Here is a 27275-nt window from a genome sequence, read left to right on the forward strand (position 1 = left end):
CACTCAGAGCATTCTCAGCCCACCCTGTCTCCACTTCTCCCTCCACCTCTTCATCAGTGCTTCCAGGCTTTTGAAGACCTCCCTGAAAGTCTGCGTGTTGATAGGAGAGAGGCCCTGGACGGGGTGGCTGAGACTCCATGCTGAAGTATCCTCCTTTCTCTATCCTGACTGAAGGTTCCTTTGAGCTTTGGCTCTTTAGCCCTTGCAGCTTCTCTGGAGAGAGCCCGGTTGACTGAGTTTGTAGAAAGGGGAGGAAAGTGTCTTTAGGATATAGCCTTGTAGCATACCCAGGTACATGGCTTAGCATCCCTTGCAGCCTCTTTTCTTTCCAGTGCAAGAGAGGTGCACCCTGTGCATGACAGTTTGCAGGCTGCAGCACCATGCAGACCTAGGGTCATTGGTGGGGTCGTTGGCACAGGCCCTGACACCTCCAAGCCTCATTTGTTGGGAGTGAGTCAGATCTCTATGTACTGATGAGGAAAGATATTCGTGTTACATTGATAAATCAAAAACTAGAGTCTTAACTGGATGTGTGTTTCATAGTCTGATTTTAATGAAAACACTTGTCTGATATCTATTTGTAGCTATTTACTTGTGGAGGTAACTGTAAAATCTTCTAGAAGGTGACACCTCAAACAACATTTAGAGGGTAAATTTGGAGGGATAAAGGGGGAATTTTCACTACAGCAGCATAGTTTTTTTAATGGGATGGGATTATGGGATGTTGAGCATTTTTATTTTTCAGCATTTTTTTTGATAAAAGGAATAATAAAATTACATTACAAACAAAAAAACAGACTCCAATCTGATAGCTCTTGTCCAGGTTCATAGTCAGCCTGGCTCAGTGCCCAGGCTCAGCAAGCACTTGGCACCTGCTCACGGGATGTATTCATACGGGACATGCTTGGAAACCATCAGTCTCTTCCAATTCTTCCAATCTGTTGGCTTTCCAATTGAAGGAGAGGGAAAGCACTCATAAACACATACAGGAAACAAAATAATTAACTGAGTTCTGTCTGCCTCAGCCTTCCACTTCATTTGCATAATCAACAATGTTTACTGAATACCTGCTGTGTGCTGGTTACAGCTATTGGGACACAGCTGTGACCTAGGAGATGTGGCCTTTGACATAATGGCAGAGGAGATGGACAATAAGAAATATTCTAGCAGAGGAGACAGACAATAAGAAATAAGTAAACTGATAGCCATTCAAGCACAAAGATCGCAAGTGCCATGAAGAAACAGAACAAAACACTGTAATAGAGAGTTACGGGATGGGGCTACGGCCTAGGAGCTACAAAGAGCCTTGTTCTATGGATCCTAAAGAACTGAAGGAAGCTCGGAGCCCCAGAGCTGCTGTGAGCTGCTGTCTTCCTGAATGTCACTCAGTACAGCTGGACTAGACAAGCCCCCATAAATCCCTCGTTCCAGTTTCCTGATTCTGTAGCCTGGAGTAATCATAACACTCATCCCCTAAGCGCCCCTGCAGAAAGGTGTTTGCAGGCATTCCTAGGGAAGGGAGGCTGTGCCTGTGCCTGTGACCCTGTGCTGCCTGCAGGAACCCGAGCGTCTAATCTTGCTCTGGGCTGGTGCAGGAGAGCGTGGAGGGAGAGCAGGAAATCAGATGTCTGTGTTCAGATGAAGCTTCTTGCAGCTAAGGCAGCCAGAGCAGGCCCCAGGGGGATGGCATGTTTTGTGAGGAAAATATTCTCCAAGAACAATGTTTATAAAACTCTGTCTCGGCAATCATCCTGTGTCTGCCAGCTTCTGTCTTGCTTCCGTTCATGTTCGTTCTTTTTCTCTCTGCAGGCCGTGGAGACCAACCTGGCTTCCAAGGACAGCCACTGGGTCTTTGTGAATGAGGTAAGGGCTCTAGAAATGTGATGAGCATGGCCTGGACTGAGCCCCTAGCCCCTTGTAAAGCTCAGCGTGATCCTTTTCGGTTCCATTCTGACTTAGGGGGCTGTCGTGAATCCTGGGGCTCCACCTAGCCCAGGCAAGAACTCAAAGAGTTGAACTTGACCTAGCAGGGTGCTCACCTGGCAGGTGGGAACCAGAGAAAGAATCCTGACCTGGGTCCATGAGGAAGTCAAAAGTCAGAGGGCAGTGGTCGCAGGGATGAGGTGTGCTAGGTAAGGTGAGGCGGCCAGTGGGAGCCACGGGCCGGAGCAATTAGGGCAGGTCATGAATTGGGATGCAGAGGGGGTGGGGCAAAGGAATGAGTAGGAGAGGAAGGCTGAATTTCATGCAAGATGGTAAGGGTGTGCATGAGTGTGAGCAAGAGTGTGTATGCAGGGTGTGCACATGCATGCGAGAGTGTGAATCCAGGTGTGTGTGTATGTCTGTGTTTATGATGTGAGTGTGTATGTGTGTTTGTGTATGAGTTGTGTGGTGTGTAGGTGTGAGTGTGTGAACATGCATGTTTGTGGATGTGTCTGTGTGAAGGTGTGTGTATATATGTGTGTGGATGTGTTTGAGTGTGTGACAGGTATGTGCATGCATGTGCAAGTCTATGTGTGTGTATATGTGTGTCTGTGTGTGTGCATGTATAAATGTATGAGTGTGAATATGTGTGTGGTTGTGCATGTACAAATGTGTATGTGTCTTTGTGCGTGAATTGAATGTGTTGAGTGTATGTACAGGGGTGTGCATGTGCAAATTTTATGTGTGCATATGAGTGTGTATGTATGTATGAGTGTGTGTGCATGAGTGTGTATACGTGAGTTTGTGTATGTATATGTTTGGGTGTGTATGTATGAAAGTGCATATATCTGTATATGAGTTTGTGTGAATGCTGTGTGAGTTGTATGTGCATGTGTGTGTGTAAGTATGTTTGTGTGTGCAACCAGTACGTGTAGGGATAAGTGTACCCATGTAAAGGGAGTAAATAGAAAGTCTCTCCCATGACTGACCATCCCACCAGTTTGGCCCCAGGGAGGAATGGCAACACCAGGGATCATGGTGGCCTGGCCTGCTTTTCATTACTTGTACCCTGTCTGGCCCTGGCCTCCTCCACGCTGCAGGCATTGCATGAGAGTGGCCTGAAATCACACACCCTAGCTTTCCCAAAGAATCCCCTCTGCCCACATGTCCTTTCAGGGGCACTGACCGGGGTGGCCTGTGTGACCTCAGTGTGCTATATTCACTGAAAGCTGACTCAGAATGTGTTTCTGTTGCAAGCTTTCATCATGGCTATGGCCTTCAGCTGCTCCTAATCAGCTGATCAATTTCTAATGGCTTCATTCTGGAAGATGCAGGTTTATTATGTAGGTAATTCATTATTTTATGATGTCTGTTTCCTCATTAGTTCCTTGCTAATATGGCTGAAATAGTCTTGGGTGGCTTATATTAATAATTGTGCAGGTAGTATCAGATTGTAACTACTTGCAAAGTCCACTTTTAGTAGATTTTCCTCCATGAATTCACATCTTGTTAGCTCCATGTCCACAGAGGCCAGTTGGGGACGTGCAGTAACTGTCCATTTACCGTGGGGTGCAGGTGGTTGTGCTGGTAATTAGAAGGGACATGACTGCCGCCTCCTGTTTTCAGAGCCTGTGAGAGGCTGCCTTGATCCTTGAGAAGTTTGGATTCTCTGGGGTTTGCTGACTTCTCTGTGGCTCTTCACAGTCCAGTTTTCCTTTGTTCCAAAGAAACGATGCATTCCATGTGCCCCTGAAGTCAAATGTCTGATGCTGGTTTTACTTTTTTGATGAATCCTCCAAATTGGATAGCCAGTGTTTCTCTGTTGCCAGTCTTCAAAAGAATTGCTCTGCTTTTACATTCCTAACCTGTTTTCTTTTCTTTCTCCAAATCCCCACCCACCCTCAGGGGCCCCCTGTCTGTCCCTCTTGACTCAGTCTTCAGGGCTGGAGTTAACTTCAGACTAACCAGTGTGCGGTGCCCCTAGGGCATTCTATACTGGTAGGCACATTGGCATTACTGGGGCAGCTGGAACCCAGGGCTTAGTGTCATCAGGAGGAGTCAGGTATGGGGTATACCTGTTGGAGCCACACTGGAGCGGCTTCTACTGAGAGGATGGCAGTGTCTCACCATGGCCAGCAGCGTACCCTGCACCAGCCTGGCAGCGCATACGGATGGTGCGAGTATCTCTGAGCTGAGTGTGTCCTCCTCCAAATGTGAGGGGCCTCCAGGGAGCCCCAGCTTCCTCCTTTCTTGGCTTCCTTTTCTATGAGGCAAGGGACAACATCTAATATTTCTTTTTTTATTTTTTGAGACTGAAGTCTTGTTCTGTTGCCCAGGCTGGAGTGCAGTGATGCAATCTCAGCTCGCTGCAACTTCCGCCTCCCAGGCTCAAGCAATTCTCCTGCCTCAGCCTCCTGAGTAGCTGGGACTACAGGCGTGTGCCAGCTCGCCCAGCTAATTTTTGTATTTTTAGTATGGCAGGGTTTTACCATGTTGGCCAGGCTGGCTTCAAACTCCCGACCTCAAGTGATCTGCCCTCCTCAGCCTCCCAAAGTGCTGGGGTTACAGGCGTGAGCCACCATGCCCAGCCAGCTAATATTTCTTAATCACCTACTATGTGCCAGGCACTTGTCAGTGCATTTGTTACCTTCTTAGTCCTTATCAACAGCCCTGTGTGGCGGTTGTCATCATCCCCATTTTGCAGATGGGAAAACAGAGTCTCTAGAGGTTAAATCACTTGCCCAAGGTCATGCAGCTATTAATGGTGTATCTGGGATCCTATCTGAGGACTGTCTGGCTCCACAATTTTTCCATCAAACAGTAGCTTCACGCACATGGTCTTGGCAAAGATCCCTAACTCACGGTCAGTATGTGATTCAGTGAAGCCAGTCAGTGGGGGTCAGGTATGCATACTGACAGGGAATACTCTTGGGCTCCAGCTCAGGGACTTTTTTGAAGTCTTCTATCAGAAGGTAGGGCCTGTTGGAAAGCTTTCACCCAGGCACCCCAGGGTAGCCTCTGGTTAAGGACGGTGGTGTTTTCCAAATTACATGTAGGCTTATCCTTAGGATTCGGCTATACTCAGGACTACTGTTTCTGGTTTCAGCGTGGCCCCAATTGAACACAAAAGTCCTGTTATTCTTATTATAATGTGATATCATTTTAGGCTTTGCTCAATTTTTTTTTTTTTTTTTTTTTTTTTTGAGACAGAGTCTCGCTCTCGCCCAGGCTGGAGTGGAGTGGCATCATCTCGGCTCACTGCAAGCTCCGCCTCCCGAGTTCACGCCATGCTCCTGCCTCAGCCTCCTGCGTAGCTGGGACTACAGGCGCCGGCCACCTCGCCCGGCTAATTTTTTGTATTTTTAGTAGAGATGGGGTTTCACCATGTTAGCCAGGATGGTCTCGATCTCCTGACCTCGTGATCTGCCCGCCTTGGCCTCCCAAAGTGCTGGGGTTATAGGCGTGAGCCACTGCGCCCGGCCTTTGCTCAATTTTTAAGCTATCCAAGTATAGAGCCACAGACAAATGGTTTTCCAGCCACCTTCCTGTTTGTCTTATATGATCACTAGAGATAAAATAAGGGGAAAAGAAAGAAAAAAAGAGAGTCAGGGGCAGGCATTTACTGGCTCACTTTCCAACATGCTCCAGAATTCAGCTGCTTCACTGGATCCTTGTCTTCCCACTTCTTGAAACTGTTCCCCACTTCTCTGGAGGAAGTTCATTTCCTCAAACAAGCTCAGGTCTGTGCCTCCGCGATCACCGCAGGTGTCTTTGGGGCCTCCAGCATGGCCCTCCAGCTGTGCCCCCAACTCCCTCTCATTCCTTACAGGCTCTGCCTTTCAGTTTCCTCCTCTGTATTTGATTTGTTTTATGCATTTTCCTGGATTCAAAATAAACACTTGAGGGCACATGTTTTTATTTGCTTTCTTTACATCTACCCTCTTTTCTTTCTGGTGAGTATTGGTGCTACATATTACAGACCTGGTTTATTTGGAGAAGAAATAATTGGTTGCAGAGGAAGCTTTGTGAATGTCAGCCCTACCAACAGTTCCTATAGGTCTCTAGGCACCACTGTGGGGACACTGGAGAGCGGATGTGTTTTTAGATCTGCTAAAAGTATTTAAAGAATATTTTTATTGACTGATTAGGTTGCAGATTACCTTAGAGAGGGTAGGGGATTCAAAAGAACTTGTGGAAAACAAAATGAACCATTAGTCAAGTGGCCACTGAACTGTGAGTCCCTTGAGGGCATGGCCAGATTCAGCTCATCACTGAATCCTCAATGCCCTGAGCAAGGAATAGATTCTTCAAAGGTTTGTTTGAAGGCAGGTTGATGTACATAGTGTAGAGCAAATTGCATTGACAAGAATTTCCCTGTCTGCGTCAGAGAAAAGACAAAGGCAACAATTAAGTCCTGAGTTTCAGCGATGGAAAGGACCTCTCTGGGTCATTCATCAGATGTTGCCAAGTTCAAGCCCAGTCAGCCTTGACTCTGGATGAGGTGGGTGGCTTTTGGAGCCTCTGTAGCAGCTGAGGTAAAATGTTTCCTCTCCACGCATCCCCCAGCAGATGCCAGGACAGTCGGTGATCCCTGTGGGTCTGGCCTCTCGGGACCTTTTGCAGGGAATTCTCCTATAGGAAAATCAGTATGACTCTCCAGCCTCTTGAAGAGCCAAGATTGATGGGGACTTGAAGCACTCTGTTTGTTGCTGGGCAGCTTCCATTGTTACATGAATTCTTCCAGACATTGAACCAAACCACACACATACTTTGTTGGAAATGGTTTAAGATGCTTAACAGACGATGTGGGTATGCACACATAACCTTTGCACCTGGGTTTTCTCAGAGAGTGAGGCTCTAAGAGGTGATCTGTTGGTCAGCAGGGGCCAGGAGGAGGTGACTTCTAAAAAGGGAGGAGGTATAGTCAGCAGGCCCTTGCCATTTCTTCCCGATTGTCAGTGTATGTCGGTGACTCCACATCTCACGTCCATTCCAGACCTTGCTCTTGAGCTCCAGATCCAGAGATCCAGCTTGACTCAAGATCCTCTTGACTTGGCCACTTGGAAGCTCCATCACCACCTCGAACTCAGCGTGCCTCTTTACAAACTCACCAACCTCCCCAAGCCTGGTTCTCTCTTGGTGCTCCTGATCTCAGAGACCATTGTCCCCATCCTTCTGGTTGGCTCCTCAGACACAGAAAAAACAAAGGCATGATAAAAGAAAAAGGCTGTGATATGAATGCTGAATCACATAGCTTTAAGAAATCTGCCCACATCATCCAGCCCACTGTAGGCCTCTGCAGGATGACCCTGACCCCACATTTGTACCCTTATTTACTTCTTACTATTGTGTTCATATCTCATGGGTCATCCCTGCAAATGGGTGAGTGACTTCTTGTTTCTTGCATTTATTTTTCCCTCCTAGCTTTGGGGTTTTGGCAGGGTTTTTCTTTCCACCTGCCATGTCCTTCTGAATCTGTGATTGTCTAGGACTTCCCTTTCTTGCAGGGATCTGCTTAACATTGCCTCTACCAAAAGGACTTCTGTATTTCCCCAGTAGGGTGATTCTTTCACAGCCTCACCCCAGTTCTGCTGTGTTGGGGAACTGATGCACATGCCTGATTCCCTGGACAAGCTGATCTCCTTTCTCTGAGGTTCCCTAGAGTTCCTAGCATGAGGGGCTGACACACAGAAGAGCTCACTGGGTTAAACGATCTGACTGTATCCTAAGAGACCTCCCATCTGCCACCCAAAGGACAAGGTCATCCCAGTGTTGTGTGGTCTTCTTCAGCACCTTCTGCCTAGATGCTCTCCTGTTCTTGAGTCTCAGGCCCCAGCCCCCATCTTATCACTTACACTAGTTTGTCACCAACAAGTACTCAGTAAGGATCCTTAGGGGTCAGTCCTTGCCCTTAGAGTGGCCTCTGTCAACGGTCCAGGGACATCACTCGACTTTCAAATCTTCCCTATCCTAAAGCACACACCAAGGTAAAACAAATGAAAATAAGATTATGCACCATATATATAACGTGGGAGAGGAAGATGCTAATGCTCTAATTGAAGAAAACGAAGAAAAAGACCATGATATGAATGCTGAATCACATAGCTTCAAGAAATTTCTATTTGGGACCCAGAGAAAGAGAGGGAAGGAAAGGATTTTTTTCTTCCTTTTATTTTGAAGATTCCAATTCTGTTGGACTCTTCAATCCCTATACCATTTACCGTCTTCAAATTTAATTTAGTAACACTCAAAAACAATTATTTTGTCATAATCTTTTTACTTGTTTCTCTCCCAGCCTCATTGAGGAATCTTTGAGGACAGGGGGCACATCTTACTGCCTCTGTAGCCCCAGCTCAGAACTCTTGAATGAAGACCAGGAGTTGCCATTTATCAGACCTTAGATGGAGCCAGACATTGTTTTTGAGTATCACCTTCATTATGTTTTTTTAATTATTATTACTGAAAAAGTAACAGCTTTGTTGAGGTTTGACATACAATACATATAATACTTAAGTGTACAAGTTGTTAAATTTGGCATATGTATATACCCAGGAAACCATAACCACAATAGAGGCAGTGAACATATCCGTTACCCCAAAAGTGTCCTCATGGCCCTCAGGAATGCCACCCTCCTGGCCCACTTTCTCCCACTCTCTAGGCAACTACTGATCTGTTTCTGGCTCTACTGATTATTTGTATCTTTGCGTTTTATGTAAGTGGAATTATGGAGTGTGTACTCTTCTGCTTTTGGTATGGCTTATTTTACTCAATGAAATTATTTTGAGATTCATCTTATGTTGCAATGTGTAGCAATAGTTCTTTCCTTTTTATTGATGAGGAATATTTATTTGTACATGGATATACCACAATATGATTATCTGTTCCTCTGTTGATGGACATTTGGGTTGTTTTAGGTTTCTTGCTATTACAAATAAAGCTTCCATGAACATTTATGTATAAGTCTTTGTATGGACATATACTTTCCTTTTTCTGGGTCTCATACCTACAAGTGGAATTGCCAACCCCTATGGTGGATTTATGTTAATTTTTTAAGGAACTGCCAAGTTGCTGAGAGTTCCAGTTGCTTCATATCCTCTTCGGTACTTGGCATGGTCAGGCTTTTTGATTATAGTCACTCTGATGGGTGTGTAATGGTCCTCACTGTGATGTTGATTTTTCATTTCCCCCGTAACTGACAATACTTCCTAGCATCTTTTCTTGTGCTTATTTGCCATTTAGATCTAGGTATCTTCTTGGCAAAGTATCTGTCTAAACGACTTACCCATTTATAATGGATTTTTTGTTTTCTTATTATTGAGTTCTGAAAATTCTTTTTATATTGGGATAAAAGATTTTTTTTAAATCAGATATGTACTTTGTAAATATTTTCTCCCAGCCTGTGGCTTATCTTTTCAGTCGAGCACTGTCTTTTGAAGAACAGACATTTTAAATTTTTATAAAGTTTAACTTATCAATTTATTCTTTTAAGAATTATGTTTTTAGTGTAGTATCTGAAAACTGCCTGGACTCTTGATTCTATTCCGTTGATCTATTTTTTTTCTATCTTTATGCCAATCCGACATTCTTTTGATTACTATAGCTTTAGCTTTACGATACAATTTGAAATTACATTTTGTTAGGCTTCTGCCTTGTTCTTCATTTTCAAGATTGTTTTGGTTATCTTAGGTCCTTGAAATTTTTGTATACATTTAAAATCAGCTTGTCAGTTTCTAAAAAGAGCTGACTGGGATTTTATTTGGGATTGCAGTGAATCTGTACTCCATTTTTGGGAGAAATGATGTAAAAATAGTGAGTCTTCTCGCCCACAAACAAGACATATCTTCCTAATTATTTAGATTTTCTTTAATTTCTCTCAATGTTTTATCTTTTACAGCGTACAGATCTTTCACATATTTTTGTGAGATTTATCCCTTAGAATTTTATATTGTCAGTGCTACTGAAAATTATACTTTAAAACAAATTTTAATTTCCAATTGTTCATTGGTAGAATATACAAATGCAACTGATTTTTGCATATGGATCTTGTATCCTAGAACTTTGCTAAACCCACTTACTAAAACTAGTGGAGTTTTTCATAGATTCCATTAGATTTTCTTAGAGAAAATATTCTTGACTATCACGTCCTCTGGGAATATGACAGTTTTACCTCTTCCTTTCCATCTGGATACCTTTTATTTCTTTTTTCTGCCTGATTGCACTAATTAGTACCTCCAGTTCAATATTGAATATAAGTGGTGACAGGAGACATCATTTTCATATTCCTGATATTAGAGGGAACACACACAGTTTTTCATCATTAAGTATCAGGTTAGCTGTAAGTTGTTTATAGATGTTCTTTATCAGATTGGGGAAGTTCTCTTCCATTCCTAGACTGGTGAGAGTTTTCATCAGGAAGTGATAATGGATTTTATCTAATGCTTTTTCTGCATCTATTCAGATGATCATATGGTTTTTCTTTTTGAAGTTTATTAATATGCTGAATTACATTGACTGATTTTCTAACATTAAAGCAATCCAACATCTCTGAGATAAAACCTACTTTTCATATTATATTATCCTTTGTATATATTGTTCTATTTGATTTGTTAAATTTTTGATTAGAATTTTTCTCCTATGTTCACCAGGTATACTGGTATTTCATTTTTTTTCTTTTGATGTCTTTCTTTAGTTTTGGCATTGGCATAATGCTAGCCTCAAAAGTAAGTTGGGAAGTACTCTCTCTTTTACAGTTTCTGAAAGAGTTCATAAAGAATTATTATTTTTTCCCCTAAATGTTTGTTAGAATTTACCAATGAAGCCATCTGGGCATGGAGTTTTCTTTAGGGGAGTGTTTTAACTACAAATTAAATTTATGTGTTAGACATAGAGCTATCTATTTGTTCACAAGTAAGTTTGGTAATTTGTGTCTTTCCAGAAATTTTTCCATTTCATCTAAGTTGTCAAATTTATAGGTATGGGCCAGGCATGGTGGCTCACCCCTGTAATCCCAGCACTTTGGGAGGCCAAGGCAGGCAAATCACTTGAGGTTGGGTGTTCCAGACCAGCCTGGCCAACATGGCGAAACCCCATCTCTACTAGAAATGCAAAAATTAGCCAGGTGTGGTGGTACACCCCTGTAATCCCAGCTACTTTGGAGACTGAGACATGAGAATCACTTGAACCCGGGAGGTGGAGGTTGCAGTGAGCCGAGATTGTGCCATTGCACTCCAGCCTGGGCAACAGAGTGAGACTCTGTTTCAAAAAAACAAAACAAAACAAACAAACTTATAGGTATGAAGTTCATAATATCCCACTATTATCCTGTTAATATTTGTTGAATCTGTAGACATGTGATTTTTCTCATTTATAATATTCATTACTTGTCTCTTTTCTTTTTCTTGATCAGTCTGATTGGAGGTTTACTGATGTTATTCATTTCAAAGAACCAGTTTTCAATTTCATTGATTTTCTCTATTGTTTTTCAATTTCCATTTATATTAATTTATTGTTGTGTCTTCATTATTTTCTTTTTTCTGTTTACTTTGGCTTTAATTTGCTCTTTTTTCCCCTAGTTTCTAGGGAGCAAGCTGAGATCATTGATTTAAGACCTGTCTTTTTCTTTGCTATATTTCCCCTTAAGTGATTTAGTGACATCCCACAAATCTTGATATGTTGTGCTTTCATTATTTAGTTCAAAATACTTTCTATATTACTTTTGGATTCCTTCTTTGACCCATGGGTTTTAGAAGTATGTTTTTAGTTTCCAAATATTTGGGGATTTTAAAGAAATCTTTCTGCTATTGATTTCTAATTTAACTCCACTGTGGTTAGAGGATAGAGTTTCTATTATTTGGATCCTTTTAAAATTACTGAGACTGATTTGATAGCCAGTATATTGTCTTTCCTGTTAGATATTTCAAGTGTACTTGAAAAGGATCCATTACCTGTTGTTGTGTGGGATGTTTCATAAATGTGAATTAGGTCATTTTAGTTGAGTGTTGATTGTGCCTTCTGTATCCTTTATGATTATTTGGTCTACTTTTTCTATCAATTATTTAGAGAGGAGTATTAAAATATTCATCCTTAATTGTGAGTTTGTTTATTCTCCTTTCAGTTTTACCAGTTATTGCTTAATATATTTGGAAGCTTTATTTCAAGGGCCATAAATGCTTAGGATTTTTATGTTCTCTTGATTTATTAACCCTGTATCATTAGGGCTTAAATTAGGATTTATCCCTGGTATTTTTTTCTGCTCTGAAATATACTTCATCTGATATTACTATAGCCATTCTAGATTTATTTTGACTTGTGTTAGCATAATACCTTTTTTCACTGTCTTACTTTTAACATACCTGTTTCTTTATGTTTAAAGTATATTTTCTGGAGGCAGCACTTATTTAGGTCTTGCTATTTTATCCATTATAACAGTCTTCACCTTTTAACTGAGGAATTTTAGATAATTTATACTGAATGTAATCATCAATATTGTTAGGTTCAAGCCTGTCTTCTTGCCATTTTGTATTTGTTTCATTTCCGTTGATTCCTTTTTTCTCTTTTAAAACCTCTTATGGATGAATTGAGAATGTTTTATGATTCTATTTTAACTGTTTTATTGGCTTATAAGCTATAACTCTTTTAAAAAATTTTAGTAGTTGCTTTAGGATTTATAGTATACATCTTTAATTCACCACCATCTACTTTTAAGTGATATTATACTACACCACATATATTTCAGTGTAAGTGTCTTACAATAGTATCCCTCCATGTTACCCTCCCGGACTCGTTGTAATTGTTTTAATAAATGTTACTTTCATATGTGTTATATACACAAAAATACATAGTTATTATGTTTATTAAAACAGTCAGTTATCTTTTAAAGAGATTTAAGTAATAAGAAAATAATCTTAAACACTTTTCTCTGCTGTTATCATTTCAGGTGCTATTTATTTTTTTGATGCGAAGATCTGTAGTTTGATCTGGTATCATTTCTCTTATGCCTGAAAGACTTCCTTTGACATTTCTTATAATACAGTTCTGCTGGTGGTGAATGCTTGCCGCTTTTGTATGTCTGAAAATGACTTCATTTCACTTTCATTTTTGAAAGATATTTTTACTAGGTACAGAATTCTAGGTTAACAGTATTTCCTTTCAGTACTTAAAAAATGTTGCCTTACTGTCTTCCTCCTCATATTATTACTGATAAGCATCTGATATTTTCCTTCCTTTTGTTTTTCTGTGTATAGCATGCTCTTTATCTCTGGTTTCTTTTAATGTTTCTTCTCTTTCTCTGGTTTTGATAAATTTGATTATCATGTACCTTGGCATAGTTTTCTTCTTGTTTTTATTTTTGTGTGTGTGCCTGCACTTTGTTGAGCTTCTTGGACTTGTGTACTTATAATTTTCATCAAAACTTTAATCTAGTATTACTGCAAAATGTGAAAAAAATCTTTTATATTTTCTAATATTTTTCTCCCTCCATATCCTCTTACTTGAGATTTTGAGTTACGCAGATACTAGGTTTTTGTGAAGTGATCCCACGCATCACTGATGTTCTTTTCCCCTTATTTTTTCTATTTTATTTTGTGTAATTTTTATTGTTATGTGTTCAGACTCAGTGATATTTTGTTTGTTGATGTCTAATCTGCCAACTATTCTGTCCAGTGTTTTTTTTAATTTCATATATTGTAATTTTGATTTTTAGAAGTTTGAGTTGAGTCTTTTCTTTAAATCTTCAATGTCTCTACTTATATTTTGAATGTAAAAAAGTAGGTATAATAACTGTTTAAGGTAATTATCTGCTAATTCTAATTCTGTTTTAGTTCTGGGTCAGCACTCTGCTCAGTATTGTCATGGGGGACCCTCCGGAAGTGACCACATTTTCCTCTCTCTGTGCAGTTTTCTTCTCTCTAGTAGTCTTCCCTGCAAACTCTTGCTCTTCCAGTCTCTCGGGTCCATATCCTTAACACATGGAGTCCACTGGGTTCTGCATGCTTCCTCTCCCCACCTGCACTGTGGCATGGAAATTCTCTAAAGGCAGAGATTTAGTTCAGTCATAAAACTCAACTTGTTTCCTGTCTTGAAGGATCGCTATTCTTCATTGCCTATTTTCCAGTGTCTTGCAAACTATTTTTTCATAGGTTTTTCCTAGTCTTTTTGGTTATTTCAGGTCAGAGGGTAAATCCAACCCCTGTTACTCCATCTTGGTTAATTATAGGCATCATCTTTATTATCTTGTTTAATTCTCAGAAAACTCCTAGCATTGTGGAGCACATTTTGAATGGGGCTAGACAGATGACCAGATAATTATTACATTTATAATTTGATGAATTTGTTAGATTCTATGTAGAGTAATACAATCATGTAAGGCAAAAAGAGGGAGAAGGAATGGATTCTACTTTACATAGGATGCCCATGGGAAATCTATTTGATGAGGTAACATTTGAACAGGGGCTTGAAGAAGTGAGGAAGTGAGGATGCTGTGCATATATCTGGGGGAAGAGCATTCCAGTTGAAGGAGAGAACAGGTGTGAAGTCTCTGAGTGGGAGTCTGGGGGTAGGCTTTAGGAATGGCACAGAGGCCAGTGTGGCTGGAGCAGAGTGAGTGATGGAGAGAGTGGTGGGAGAGGGGTTAGAGACATGGCAGGAGGCCAGGTCATGCATAATTTTTCTGGCCTTTGCAAGATACGCTTCTTATTCTGAGTGAAGTTGGAAGCAAGGGGAGGGTTTTGAGCAAAAGATGGGCAATATATAATTTTTGTTTTGAAACTATACCCTGGTAGCTCCCGTAAGACTAAGTGAGGTGGCGAGGAGGGTAGGGATGAAATAAACTATTTATCAGGCTGTTGTGATTATCTAGGAAAGGAAGAGTGGTGGTTTGGACTATGGGGTAGAATGGAGGAGGTAAGAAGTAGTTGGATTCTGAATATATTTGGGGTGGGGAGCAGATAAGATTTGCTGTTGGATTGGATGTGGATTATGAGAAAAGAGAAACATCAAGTATGATTCTAGGGTTTTCATTTGTTTGTTTGTTTTTAGCTTCAGGAACTGAAAAGAGAAGACATTTTTTGAGATGAGGAGATTGAATATTTCAGGGGGTAAGATCAAGAATTTGGTTTGAATCTGTTAATTCTGAGGTACCTATTAGACCATTACACAGAGATGGTATGTAGACACTAGACATGTGGCTCTATGAGTCTGGAGTTCAGAGGGAGGGTAAAGCTGGTGATATGAATCTGGGAGCCATCTGCATATAGGGGATATTGAACCTCATGTGACTGGATGAGACCACAGAGGGGTTGCATTACTAAAAATGAGAAGAGGCCCAAACCCTGGCACCTCTGGGACATGCCAAGCCAGAGAAAGGAGGAGAAACTCACCATGGATGCTGACCAGGAGCAGCCTGAGGTGGAGGAGGAGGACAGGTAGGGGGTGGTCCCAGAAGCCAAGTGAAGAAACCATTTCAGAAGGAAGGAGAGGTCAACGATGTCAGGTGATGCTGCCAGGAGGGTGCGTGACCTAGAAGGGGAATGCTGGGAAAGGTGGGGGGACAGAACCCTCAAGAATTCCAACTTCTATTATACCATCCCACAGGTAAGAAAACAGTTTGATGTCACATAATTGGTAAGTGGCAGAATCAGGACTTGAGATCTGAGTGACTTCGAATTTAAGAACTCCATACCTGATGCCACACGGCTCCCCCCTTATCTTCCCTCTCACTCCCAGCACTGGTTGAATGCTGAATAAGTTATGGAATCCCAGCAATATCTGAATTTTTCATAACTTAGAAACAATAATATAGTTTGTATTATGGAAAGTCTTACTATGAAACTTTTGTTAATTTATTGCAGTTGTCCCTCCTTATCTGCAGTTTTACTTTTTATGGTTTCAGTCACCCACTGTCAACTGAGGTTCAAAAGTATTAAGTGGAAAATTCCATAAATAAATAATTTATACATTTTCAATTGCACACTGTTCTGCATAGTGTGATGAAACCTCTCGCTGTCCTGCTTTGTCCCACCCAGGATATGAATCATCCCTTTATCCAGGGTCTCCACACTGTATGCACCACCCACCCATTAGTCACCTACTACTAGGTTATCAGATAGAAAAAACTATAGTATATATAGGGTTTGGTACTATCTGCAGTTTCAGGCATCCACTGGGGATCTTGAAATGCATTCCCCGAGGATAAGAGGGGGCTGCTTGATTAGATTTCTACCCTTTATGTTATTTTGCACATTAGCGCCTTATTTTTAAAATCTGTTATGGCAAATGTGAAAGAACCTTGCAAAAGCCCACACAAACAAGCTTATGCATGTCCCATGAAGAATACCTGAAGGAAACAAACCCTATTTACTGGAAATGCACTTCTATATGTTAATCACAATAGATCTATTCTTCTTTCTTAGCCCTAAAGGAACCTATGAGATTTAACATTTATGGTTGCAGATATATGAGGTCATCGTTGTTCTGCAGTATCATTCTTTAGCCCTTTGAAAAGCCCTGTGGAGAGGGTGTTTGCAGCTGCACAGATGATGGGTTTTGGGAGCAGGACTGAGGAAGAAGTGACATACCATTGTGCTTTAGATCACAGTCTTTGGGAACACACCATGGATACGATTCTGGCTGCAATACTGACCACTCCTGTGACTGTTTTATTTCCTTCCTTGAGCCATATTTTCATCATTTACTCAGTAGACTTTGTGATAGTTACCTCCTAGGACAGTCATGAAGATTAAATGAGCTAACATACAGGAAGTGGCCTAGCACAGCATCAGGCAGACAGCAAGCACTCTTAAAAGATAGCTCTTCTTCTTTGGGAGGCTGAGGCAGGCAGATCACGAGGTCAGGAGATCAAGACCATCCTGGCTAACACTGTGAAACCGAGTGTCTACTAAAAATACAAAAACAATTAGCCAGGCGTGGTGGCGGGCACCTGTAGTCCCAGTTACTCGGGAGGCTGAGGCAGGAGAATGGCGTGAACCCAGGAGGCAGAGCTTGCAGTGAGCCGAGATCATGCCACTGCACTCCAGCCTGGGCAACAGAGTGAGACTCCATCTCAAAAAAATAAATAAATAAAATAAAATGAAATAAAATAAATAAATAAATAAAAGATAGCTCTTCTTTGTAACAAGTGACTCACATCCTGTGGGAAAGTTAGCCTTTGTACTTTATAAATAAAAACACACCGACTTGAGGAATTAATTCCTTTTGTTACTTGTTATGAATCCACATCACAGCATTTATAGTTCTGTTCTGGGTTTGCTGCGACCCTAGTTCTTCCCGAAGTCTCATGTGTCCTTTAAGACAGTTCAAATTACTGCCTCCTCCACTTTTTGCAATACTTATTAATGTCTTCCATGGCCTTTGCTTCTTTCCACACTGCATATAACTTACTCTGTGATTCTTCAGTGGTCCTTACCTTTTTCCTTCATGGCCTCTCTCCCTCCCATGATACATAACTCTTGACAAGCTATTGTTGATTCATCATACATGTACTGAACACCTGTGAAGCACCAGGGATGCTCATAAGAATTTGAAAGATGAGTCCCTCACCCTCAGAGAGCTTAGAGTGTCATGGATGAGAAACATGTGTCCATGGATCACTAAATTACAGCTTAGCCAAGGCTGTGGGAGCCACTCCAGATCCTCTACAGTTCAAGTTCCAACTCCTTGTAGACAAGACAACCTGCCATTGCTGTGGAATCAGACTCCATGTTTTTAGATATGAATCAATTGTTCCCAACAAGTGTATTGCCGTTTTGCAGAGTTTTGACAGAAAAATGCTTGGGAAAGGGAGTGCTGACACTTAGGGAGTTTTAAAAATAGCTTTAATTACCACATGCAGCAAATGTATTTGAAAACTAAAGGTTGGTATCTACCTTTCCGCATTCCTATCCATCTGTCTTCCAGCAAATGGATTCTGGTGGATTCAGATGAACTTGCTGCTTGTGCCAGAAAGGCCCTATTATCTGTGCCTTCTACCCTGTTATTACACCTCCTTCGCCAGGCTGGATAATCATTATGCACCACACAGAGGAGAAGCAAGCGTGCCTGCATGCACACGTACACACACACATTCACACGTGGCTGCTGCCTTCACACAGCATGGGAAATTACAGGCCCCTGGTGGAGCTCCCCAGGAAGGGTCCTTTCAAAGCTGGAACAGAGAAGCAGAGGCAGGAGATAGTTCAAACTACGAGAACCTCTTTCTGTGAAGTGTCTTAAGGGATGTTTGAGGGTTTACAGAGACCGTAGTCTCAGCTTTCATTCTCTTTCCTACTGCCTCAAACCAGGGGATGCTACATGCACTGAGGCAGCTGTCTCTTAGAGGTGGCTGGAGAATCCCAAATGAATGTTATGCAATTTTGGAAAGGAAAGTGAGGAGGCAGTTTAATTGCCAGTGATTGGAACTAGGATGCAGTTTCCAGCAGCCCTAGAGGCCAGCTTGTCTGCTGCTGAGGCAATGAGCGGCTGAACCTTCTGGGTACTTTCACGCCTGATACTCCTCTTACTCAAGAATTGCTGAAAAGCCCACTGTGTGAGGCCCATGGGGATCTGAACAAATGCCTCCCCATGTTCAGGTTTCTGCTTGCTGTGGGCATGGCAAGAATAGCAAGCTGAGGGGTTGCCCTCAGAAGCAAGGGAAGTCACATTGCTGAGTGCCTACTGTGTGCCAGGCCCTGCTTTGGATGCTTTATAGATATTATCTTGAAACAAATTAAATTTACCCAATTAAAGGGATGGCAAGAAACTTGATCTCTGTTATAATAGGATTGCTTCCTTTCTGCCCTCCTGAAGGATGTGCAAATGTTCCTGGGTTTTACACTAACAAGATCAATCATAGAAAGATGTCTGTAGGCTCAGCAGTCCCACTACTGGGTATACATCCACCAGAAATGAGATCAGTGTATTGAAGGAGTATCTGCACTCTCATGTGGATTGCAGCACTATTCACAATAGCAAGATATGGAATCAACCTAAGTGTCCAACAGTAGTTAAATGGATACAGAAAATGTGGTCTGTCTACACAAAGGAATTCTATTCAGCCTTAAAAAGGAAGGAAATCTTGTTATTGACAACATGGATGAGCCTGGAGAACACTTTGTTAAGTCAAATAAGCTAGGCAAAGAAAGACAAATATGGCATGACCTCACTTACATACTTATGTGTTACAGAATGATGCTTCTGCCAATCACGAACCCTATGTACAACAGCAGTCCCATAAGATTTTAGTGGAGCTGAGAAATTCCTATCACCTAATGACTTTGTAGCCATCCTAATGTCATAGTGCAGTACATTACTCCAATGTTCGTGGCGATGCTGGTATAAACAAACCTACTGTGCTGCCAGTCATGTAAAGTAGAGTACATACAATTAGGTGCAGTCCATAATACTTGAGAATAATAATAGGAGACTATACTATTGGTTTATGTATTTGCTATGGTATATTTTTTATTGTTATTTTAGAGTGTACCTCTTCTAGTTACAAAGAAGAAAGTTAACTGTAAAGCAGCCTGAGGCAGATCTTTCAGGAGATATTCCAGAATAAGGCATTGTCATCATAAAAGATGACAGCTCCATGCATGTTATTGCCCCTGAAGACCTTCCAGTGGGACAAGATGTGGAGGTGGAAGACAGCGATGTTGTTGATCCTGACCCTGTGTAGGCCTAAGTGTCTTAGTTTTTAACAAAAAAGTTTTAAAGAAATTTTGAAAATAGAAAAAAGCTTATAGAATAAGTATATAAAGAAAACAATATTTTGTATAGCTACACATTGTGTTTGTGTTGTAAACTAAGTGTTACTATAGGAGTCAAAAAGTTAAAATAGTTAAGTTTATAAAGTAAAAAAGTTACAATAAGTTAAAGTTAATTTATTTTTGAAGAAAGAAAAGTTTTAAAAATAAATTTTAGTGTAGCCTACGTGTAGTGTTCATAGCCTCTGTAGTAGTGTACAGTAATGTCCTGAGCCTTCACAGTTACTCACCACTCACCCACTAACTCACCCACAGCAACTTCCAGTTCTGCAAGCTCCATTCACGGTAAGTGTCCTATACAGTTGTACAATTTTTTATCTTTCATAGCATATTTTTACTATACCTTTTCTATGTCTAGCTGTGTTCAGATACACAAATACCATTGGGTTACAGTTGCCTGCAATAGTCAGTACGGTAACATGCTGTATAGGTTTGTAGCCTAAGAACAATAGGCTATACCATATAGCCTAGGTGCGCAGTTGGCTGTTCCATCTAGGTCTGTGTAAGTACCCTCTATGATGTTCTCACAATGACACAATCATCTAACAACACATTTCTCAGAACATATCCCTGTCATTAAGCAATGTGTGACTGCATGTGGAATCCAAAAAAGTTGAACTCAGAAGCAGAGAGAAGAAGAGTGAGATGCCCTGGGCCAGAGTGACAGTGGGGGTTGGGGATATGGTGGTCCAAGGAATCAAAATTTCAGTTAGAAAGAATTACTAGTTCAGGGGATCTATTGTACAGTATGGTTACGATAGCTGACAACAATGCATTGAATACTTGAAGAATGCTAAGAAAGATTTTAAATGTTCTCATCACAAAAAATTGATAATGGATCAATTAATTAGCTTGATTTAACCAATCCACAATGTATACATATATCAAAATATCATGTTTTACATCATAAATATATAACATTTTATTTGTCACCATCATCATCATCATAAAAAGAAAGACTTCTGTGGGCACTCAATAACATTAACTCCAAGCCACTTTGGGCCTCAGGCATGATGATATGTTTTCCGAGGATGAGAGACCCCATGCCTATGGCCAGGCCTTCCTGAGGGGCCAGTGTATTGGGGATGGGTTAATCCAAGGCTTCTCCTCTGACTCCCTCCCCATCTTCCCTGGAGGTTTCTTGGCTCAGGCCACTTTACCTGTCCCCATTCTCCAAGCCACAGAGAACTTCCCAGCCAACCATTATGACAGTTCGCCTATTTTTTGAAAGAAAATATCTTGGGAGAAAGAAGAACATAAACTTTCTAGGGCATAAAGTGCTGCTTACCACTGTGTGGGTGTGTCTGGGTGTGTGTATAATGAAGGGGGAGGGGCAGGGATAGAAGCAAAGCAGAGAAAAATTGCTCTAATCCCTTCTGCTCCTTCTATAATAATAAAATAAAATACAAATTAATACACCAATAAATTATCCTTTCAAACAGCCTTGTATACATCATTTATTTTGCCACATTGAGATTTTACTGTTATGTTCAGTTTTGTGTCTCACTGTTTTCAATTAATAATATATCATTAACAATTTATCATGTCAGTAAATAGCATTTGAAATAATATTTAATGACCTTGTAGTATTCTGTCATTGGAGGAATCATAATTTATGCAAATCTTCTCCTTTGTTGGAAACTTAGCTTGGTTAATGCTATTGCAAATTATACTGCAATCAACATCCTTATACCTAGATCTCTTGATGTCTCCTTCTGATGATAATATTACTATTTCAAAGTATGGAAACTCAAAGAGTCTGAACTGCTTTTGTCATAGTGCCTGTCTCATCTTACTCTTGCATCTTGTGACATGAATATAATAAATTGTTATTTGTTTTTACCAATATTTTAGATAAAAAGGTGCACTGCATTGTTTAATTTGTATTTCTTTGCTTATTAGCTAAGTCAAACACTTAACATTTCTTGATTGATCATCACGTCTACTTCTATTTTGTGACATGGTTGCCTATGTCCTTTGCACAGATGTGTTAGTATTATATAGCTTTATCCTTACAACAACCTTATAAGAGAGAGATTATTAAAAATCCAGTAGAGGTGATGAAGTTGAAGTTCAGAAAAGGTCTGAGGTATCACAACAATATAAAAACAAGCTGGAATTTTAAGCTCAGGTTGGTCTGATTTCAAACCCTGTGTTACCTTCATGCAGTACTGCCTTTGAACCAGCCCAGCTCTAACTTAATGGAAGATACATGTTGATTTTTGTCCTTTAAGGGTCAAAATTTCTGCATCAAGCCAAGTAAAACTTCTGATTATTATATTGGGGTAGATCATTTTAATAGCTGAATCAAAATTTGGCTTTGCAATGTAAAGTGACAGAACTTCCAATTAACTAGAAATAGACAGAAAAGCCACGAAACTTCATCCAACAGATGAAATTCTTATCCAATAGAAGAGAATGAATGAACAGATTCAAAGAGCCAGTGGAAGACAATGTAAAGTAGCTTTTATGATTTACTGCAAAGAATCCTGCTTGTTTAAAGTCCTGGCTGTCTTATGTTGAACTTTTCAATGGCCCCACCAAGAAGACTTGCAGTGAGGGACAGGCACTCTCCTCACCCTTGTGGGAGTGACAACATGTCCATGTTCTGTTTTTCCCCCAGAGAGATGTTTCTTACTAAATCCTCTTTCCCATAAGTTTGACTCTTGTGGCCCTTTTATATCCTCCTTGTGGCTGAGCATTTTTGGAGTCAAGAAACTGATTCTCATTTTCCTTGGATCATCTGCATCTGGGTCAGGCATTTCACTATGGAATTTCATATCATTAAGACTATGTGCCTCAAAGAAAATTTTCAATTTAGCTTAATGGTTCAGTTTAATATGAAAAGCCATTTCTTCCACCCAAATATTGGCTGAAGGAAGATGGGTTCTATTAACCATTAGGTTTTTGTCCCTCAGCTCACACCACACAGTACTGGGAGAGATGTGTACCCCAGATGAGAAGCAGTCACAGCCAGGAACCACAAGAACAGGGAAATATGGTGATGGCTTGTGGATGAAATGTGGGCAGACAGCTAATAATAGGGCAGTGGCTTAGAGTCCAAGGTGATAACATATGAGCATGGGTGGGAGGAGATTCTGTGGCATCTGCTCCCACAAGGACTTGGCTTCTCTTCTGATTGAGCTGAGGAGACACTAGAGCATTTTGTATTGAGAAATGATGTGATGTGAATTATGTTTTTGAAGGACCACCGTGACGTTAGTGTTGAAGATATATCATGGGGGTTGGGGTGAGAAGGGGTAGGAAAAAGGAAAAAAGGTGGGACCTTTATTAGAGATGGTGGGACGTGGACCAGGATGGTTCAAGTGGAGGTGGTGAGATGGATTCAGGCTCAGGAGTTTCAAAGGTGGGGCTAACAGGAGCTGCTGAGAGTTGATTAAACTGATGTCAGGGAGGACCAACAGTTAGTGCAAAAACAAGCACCTACAAGTAGCAAGTGTTCAAGGAGATGAAGGTTATAGGTTCTGTGTGGGGTGAGTTATATTTTTTATATATATATGTATATATTTTTTTTTTTTTAAGAAAGAGTCTTAGTTTGTTGCCCAGGCTGTGGTGCAGTGACACGATCTTGGTTCACTGCAACCTCCACCTCTCAGGTTCAAGCGATTCTCCTGCCTCAGCCTCCCAAATAGCTGGGATTACAGGTGCACACCACCATGCCGGGCTAATTTTTGTATTTTTAGTAGAGACGGGGTTTCACCATGCTGGCAAGGCTGGTGTTGAACTCTTGACCTCAAGTTATCTGCCTGTTTCAGCCTCCCGAAGTGCTGGGATTACAGGCGTGAGCCACTGCACCTGGCCAAGTTCTGTTTTATTTGGAGTGCTCTGGATCTGAGCAAAAGTAGTCTGATTCCAATGCCTACATTGCTGTTATTTTTCAAACTTTTAAAAGTACAATTGACACTTAAAAAACCTGCACAATCTGATAAGTACGACTTGGAGTTTTGAAATATGCATTTGTAAAACCATCACCACAATCATGATAATGCATCTTTGCATAACCCACAAAAATTTCCTCCTGCCCCATATAATTTCTCCCTCTACCTAATCTCAAGACAACTTCTGATCTGCTTTCTGTCACTGTAGATTACTTTACATTTCCTAGAATTTTATATCAATGGAATCATACCTGTATTACACTGTTTTTTGTGGAGCTTATTTTACCCAGCATATTGATTTTGAGACACACGCATGTTGTTGTGTATATTGGTGGTTAATCTTTGTATATGATATGAGGTAATGGTTAAGGTTAATCTTTATTTTATTTTTTTACATAGTTATTTAATTTTTCCAGCACCAACCATTGAAAATATCCTTTCTACCTTGGATCTTTTGTCAAAAATCAATTGCCCTTCAGTATGTGTATCTATTCTTGGACTTTCTCTTCTGTTCCATTGACCATTGACTGGTGGAAGGATTGTGTCCCAGCAGTGCCACACTATCTTAATAACTGTGGCATTATAGTTAACTTTGAAATCAAGAGGAGAAAGTTCTGTACCTTGTTCTGTTTTTGAAGCTTTGTTTTCACCTTTCTAGGTTCTTCACATTTTCACAGGTGTGGGACTAGGGTGAGACAAGTGAGGCACTCAGGACACAAAATTTAAGAGGAATTCACTCTGAAGTTTGTGATAGTGCCTTACCCTAGTTGAGGCCCTGCATTTCCATACGCATTTTAGAATTAACTTGTCAGTTTCTGGAAAAATCCTGCTAGGATTTTAATTTCAATTGTGTTGAATTGGCGTCTTAACAATATTGTCTTCTAATTCATGAACAAAGCATATCTTTTCATTTGTTTAGGTCTTTCTTAATTATTTTTAGCAATGTTTTACACTGTTAAGTGTACAGGTCTTGTTAAATTAATCTCCAAATATCTAATAAGTTTCATATAATTGTAAATGGTGTTTCTTTTTTCATTTAGATTTGCAATTGTTTGTTACTAGCATGTAGCAATACAACTGGTTTCTGGATATTGACCTTCTGTTCCTAATCTTGCTAAAGTCACTTCTTAGTTCTAGTAGGTTTTCGTCTTAGATTTCCTGGGATTTTTCTATATAGACTATCATGTCATCCATGAATATAGCAAACTATCCTGATTCCTTTCCAGTCTGGATTTCCCTCACTTATTTTTCTAGCCCTGGTGCCCTGACTAAGAACCTCCAGCACAATGTTGAGTGGAAGTAACAGTAGCGGGTATCTATGCCTTTTTCCTGCTCTTAGAGGAAAAAATTCAGCCTTTTATCATTAATGATGATGTTAGATGTAGGCCGATTGTTGATATCCTTTATCATGTCGAAGAAGTTTTCTTTTATTCCTAGTTTTCTGAGAGTTTTTAACATAATTGGATCTTGAATTTTGCCAAATATTTTTTGTGCATCTATTGAGATAATCACGTTTTGTCTTTTTTATTCCATTAGGGTGGAGAACTAAATTGATTCATTTTCAAGTGTAAAACCAACCTGCAGTCCTGGGATGAATATTTTTGTCTTTTTTCAAGAAAATGTTGGATTCAAAATTTAAATATTTTAGCTAAAGTATTGGCTAAGATATTTTAAAGAAATTTTAAATCTGTAAATTTTGTATCTATGCCCAGAGATACAAAAATTGGCTTCAGTTTCTTATCTTGTAAACCCTTTGTCTGGTTTTGTTATGAGGGTAGTGATGGCCTCCTGACATGAGTTGCAATATGTTTCCTCCTCTTCAATTTTCTGAAAGTATTTGTGTAAAATTGGTATTCTTTCTTCCATAAGTGCATGTAGAATTCACCAATGATGTTATCTGGGTCTGAAAACGTTCCTCTCAATACCCTTCATGGAAAGATTTTAAGAACACATTCTATTTTTTTAGTAGATCTAGGACTATCTAGGTTATCTTTTTTTTCTGAAGATTTTTTTTTTACCTTTTATTTTTCTAAAAACATCTTTCCTTTGCTTTAGTTTTGCATGTATAAAAATCTAGGAAAAACATAGTTTTTTTTTTCTTTTCATACTTAAAAGATGTATCACGGACTTCAGGCTTGCCTTGATGAGGACTCAGCTCTTAATCTTAGTTTTATTTCTCCCTGCATATCAGATCTTCTTCTTCTAGCTGCTTTTAGGATTTTTTCTTTGCCTCTCTTTGGTTATGTGCTTAATTATGTGTGCTCTTCATCAAACGTGGAAACTTTTTGGCAATTATTTTCTCAAGTACTTTTTTCTGTATCCCCTTCTCTCTTTTCTCCCTCATGGCCTTGAATGACTTGTATATTAGGCTGCTTGAAATTATTCCATTCTCACTAATGCTCTGTTGATTTTTTCCCGTTTTTTCTTTTTTCTTTTTATCTCCATGATTCATTTTTTTTTTCTTTTTATCTCCATGATTCATTTTGGGTATTTTCTGTTGCCATACTTTCAAGTTCATTGACTTTTCTTCTACAGTGTCTAATGTGCTGTTAATTTTATCCAGTGTATTTTTCATCTCAGGCATTACATATTCTATTTGTTAAATCCAATTTGTGCCTTTTATTTTTCTCCCTATCATGCATGTTTTGCTCTATCTTCTTGAACATATGGTATGTGTTTATAATATTTATAATATCTGTTTTAATGTCCTGTTTTCCTAATTACCATCTACCATCTGCATTATTTCTGGATGTGTTTCTATTGATTGATTGAGGATTGATTGAGGATATTGACATATCCTCATTATGGATTGTATTTTCCTGCTTCTTTACATGCCTGATAATTTTTGATTAGATGCCAGACATTGTGCTTTTACGTGGTTGGGTGCTTGATTCATTGTTAGTCCTTTAAAGACTTTCTCCCTCCTTGGGACACATCTGAGTTACTTTGAATATTTTGATTTTTCAAGACCTGCTTTGGAGCTTTGTTATGCAGATCTCTTTAGTCTGTTGCTAATTTGGCCTATTTCTAAGGATTGCTGCACCTGCTCCTTTCAGATGGTCCTTTCCCTGGATTTAGGGGGTTTAGTTATGTATGTCTAGTTATGCCTGTTATCCAGTGTCTGAAAACTTGTTGCATATATTTTGTTTGTTTTTAGTTATTTAAGATGACAGGTAAATTCGGCCATTATTAATCCACCATGGCCAGCATTTGCACTCTTAATTACCAAGCTATATTTCCTTCTGAATGTATGTTTTTTATCTTTACACTTGGGTCTACAAAATTGGATCTTGTTCAGATGTAAGGATTGGATATGTTAAATACAGGGCTATAAACTCCAGAATGATGACACTTAAGGGCTCTGGGCCATGCAATTTTATTTCTAAATCATCTTTGGAAAGTTTTTTGTGGTAATTTTTAGGATTTTAAATTATATATGCAATTAAAATTATAATTCTCTGTCAGCTCCTCAGGGATAAAAAAAAAATGAGGTGTTATTGTGAAACATAAGGTTTCATTTTCCTAGTGGTAGGGATAGTTGTGCACAAATAGAAGCGGATTTAAATATTCTCCTGAGATAAACAAATAGGTATTGCAAACAAAATAATTAAAGTGGTTTGCAACAGGCAAGCAAATGAGGACTGTGAAGGATCAGCTGCTATTATATTTATTTTTCTGTTTGAATATCTGCCTGGGG

General features: G+C 39.9%; 1 protein-coding gene across 4 annotated transcripts in view; it reads left to right on the forward strand.

The window, feature by feature from the left end:
* The window catches only part of GRID1 (glutamate ionotropic receptor delta type subunit 1), a 782044-nt gene that overhangs the window by 463978 nt on the left and 290791 nt on the right, over positions 1-27275 (forward strand). For all 4 annotated transcript variants that reach the window (XM_055275485.2, XM_063638138.1, XM_055275486.2 and 1 more), the window contains one exon: positions 1810-1863. In XM_055275485.2, coding sequence (XP_055131460.1) covers positions 1810-1863 — 54 coding nt within the window. The remainder of the gene's footprint in view (positions 1-1809; positions 1864-27275) is intronic.

The sequence above is a fragment of the Symphalangus syndactylus genome, chromosome 4 (assembly GCF_028878055.3).
Source record: "Symphalangus syndactylus isolate Jambi chromosome 4, NHGRI_mSymSyn1-v2.1_pri, whole genome shotgun sequence".
NCBI lineage: Eukaryota > Metazoa > Chordata > Mammalia > Primates > Hylobatidae > Symphalangus > Symphalangus syndactylus.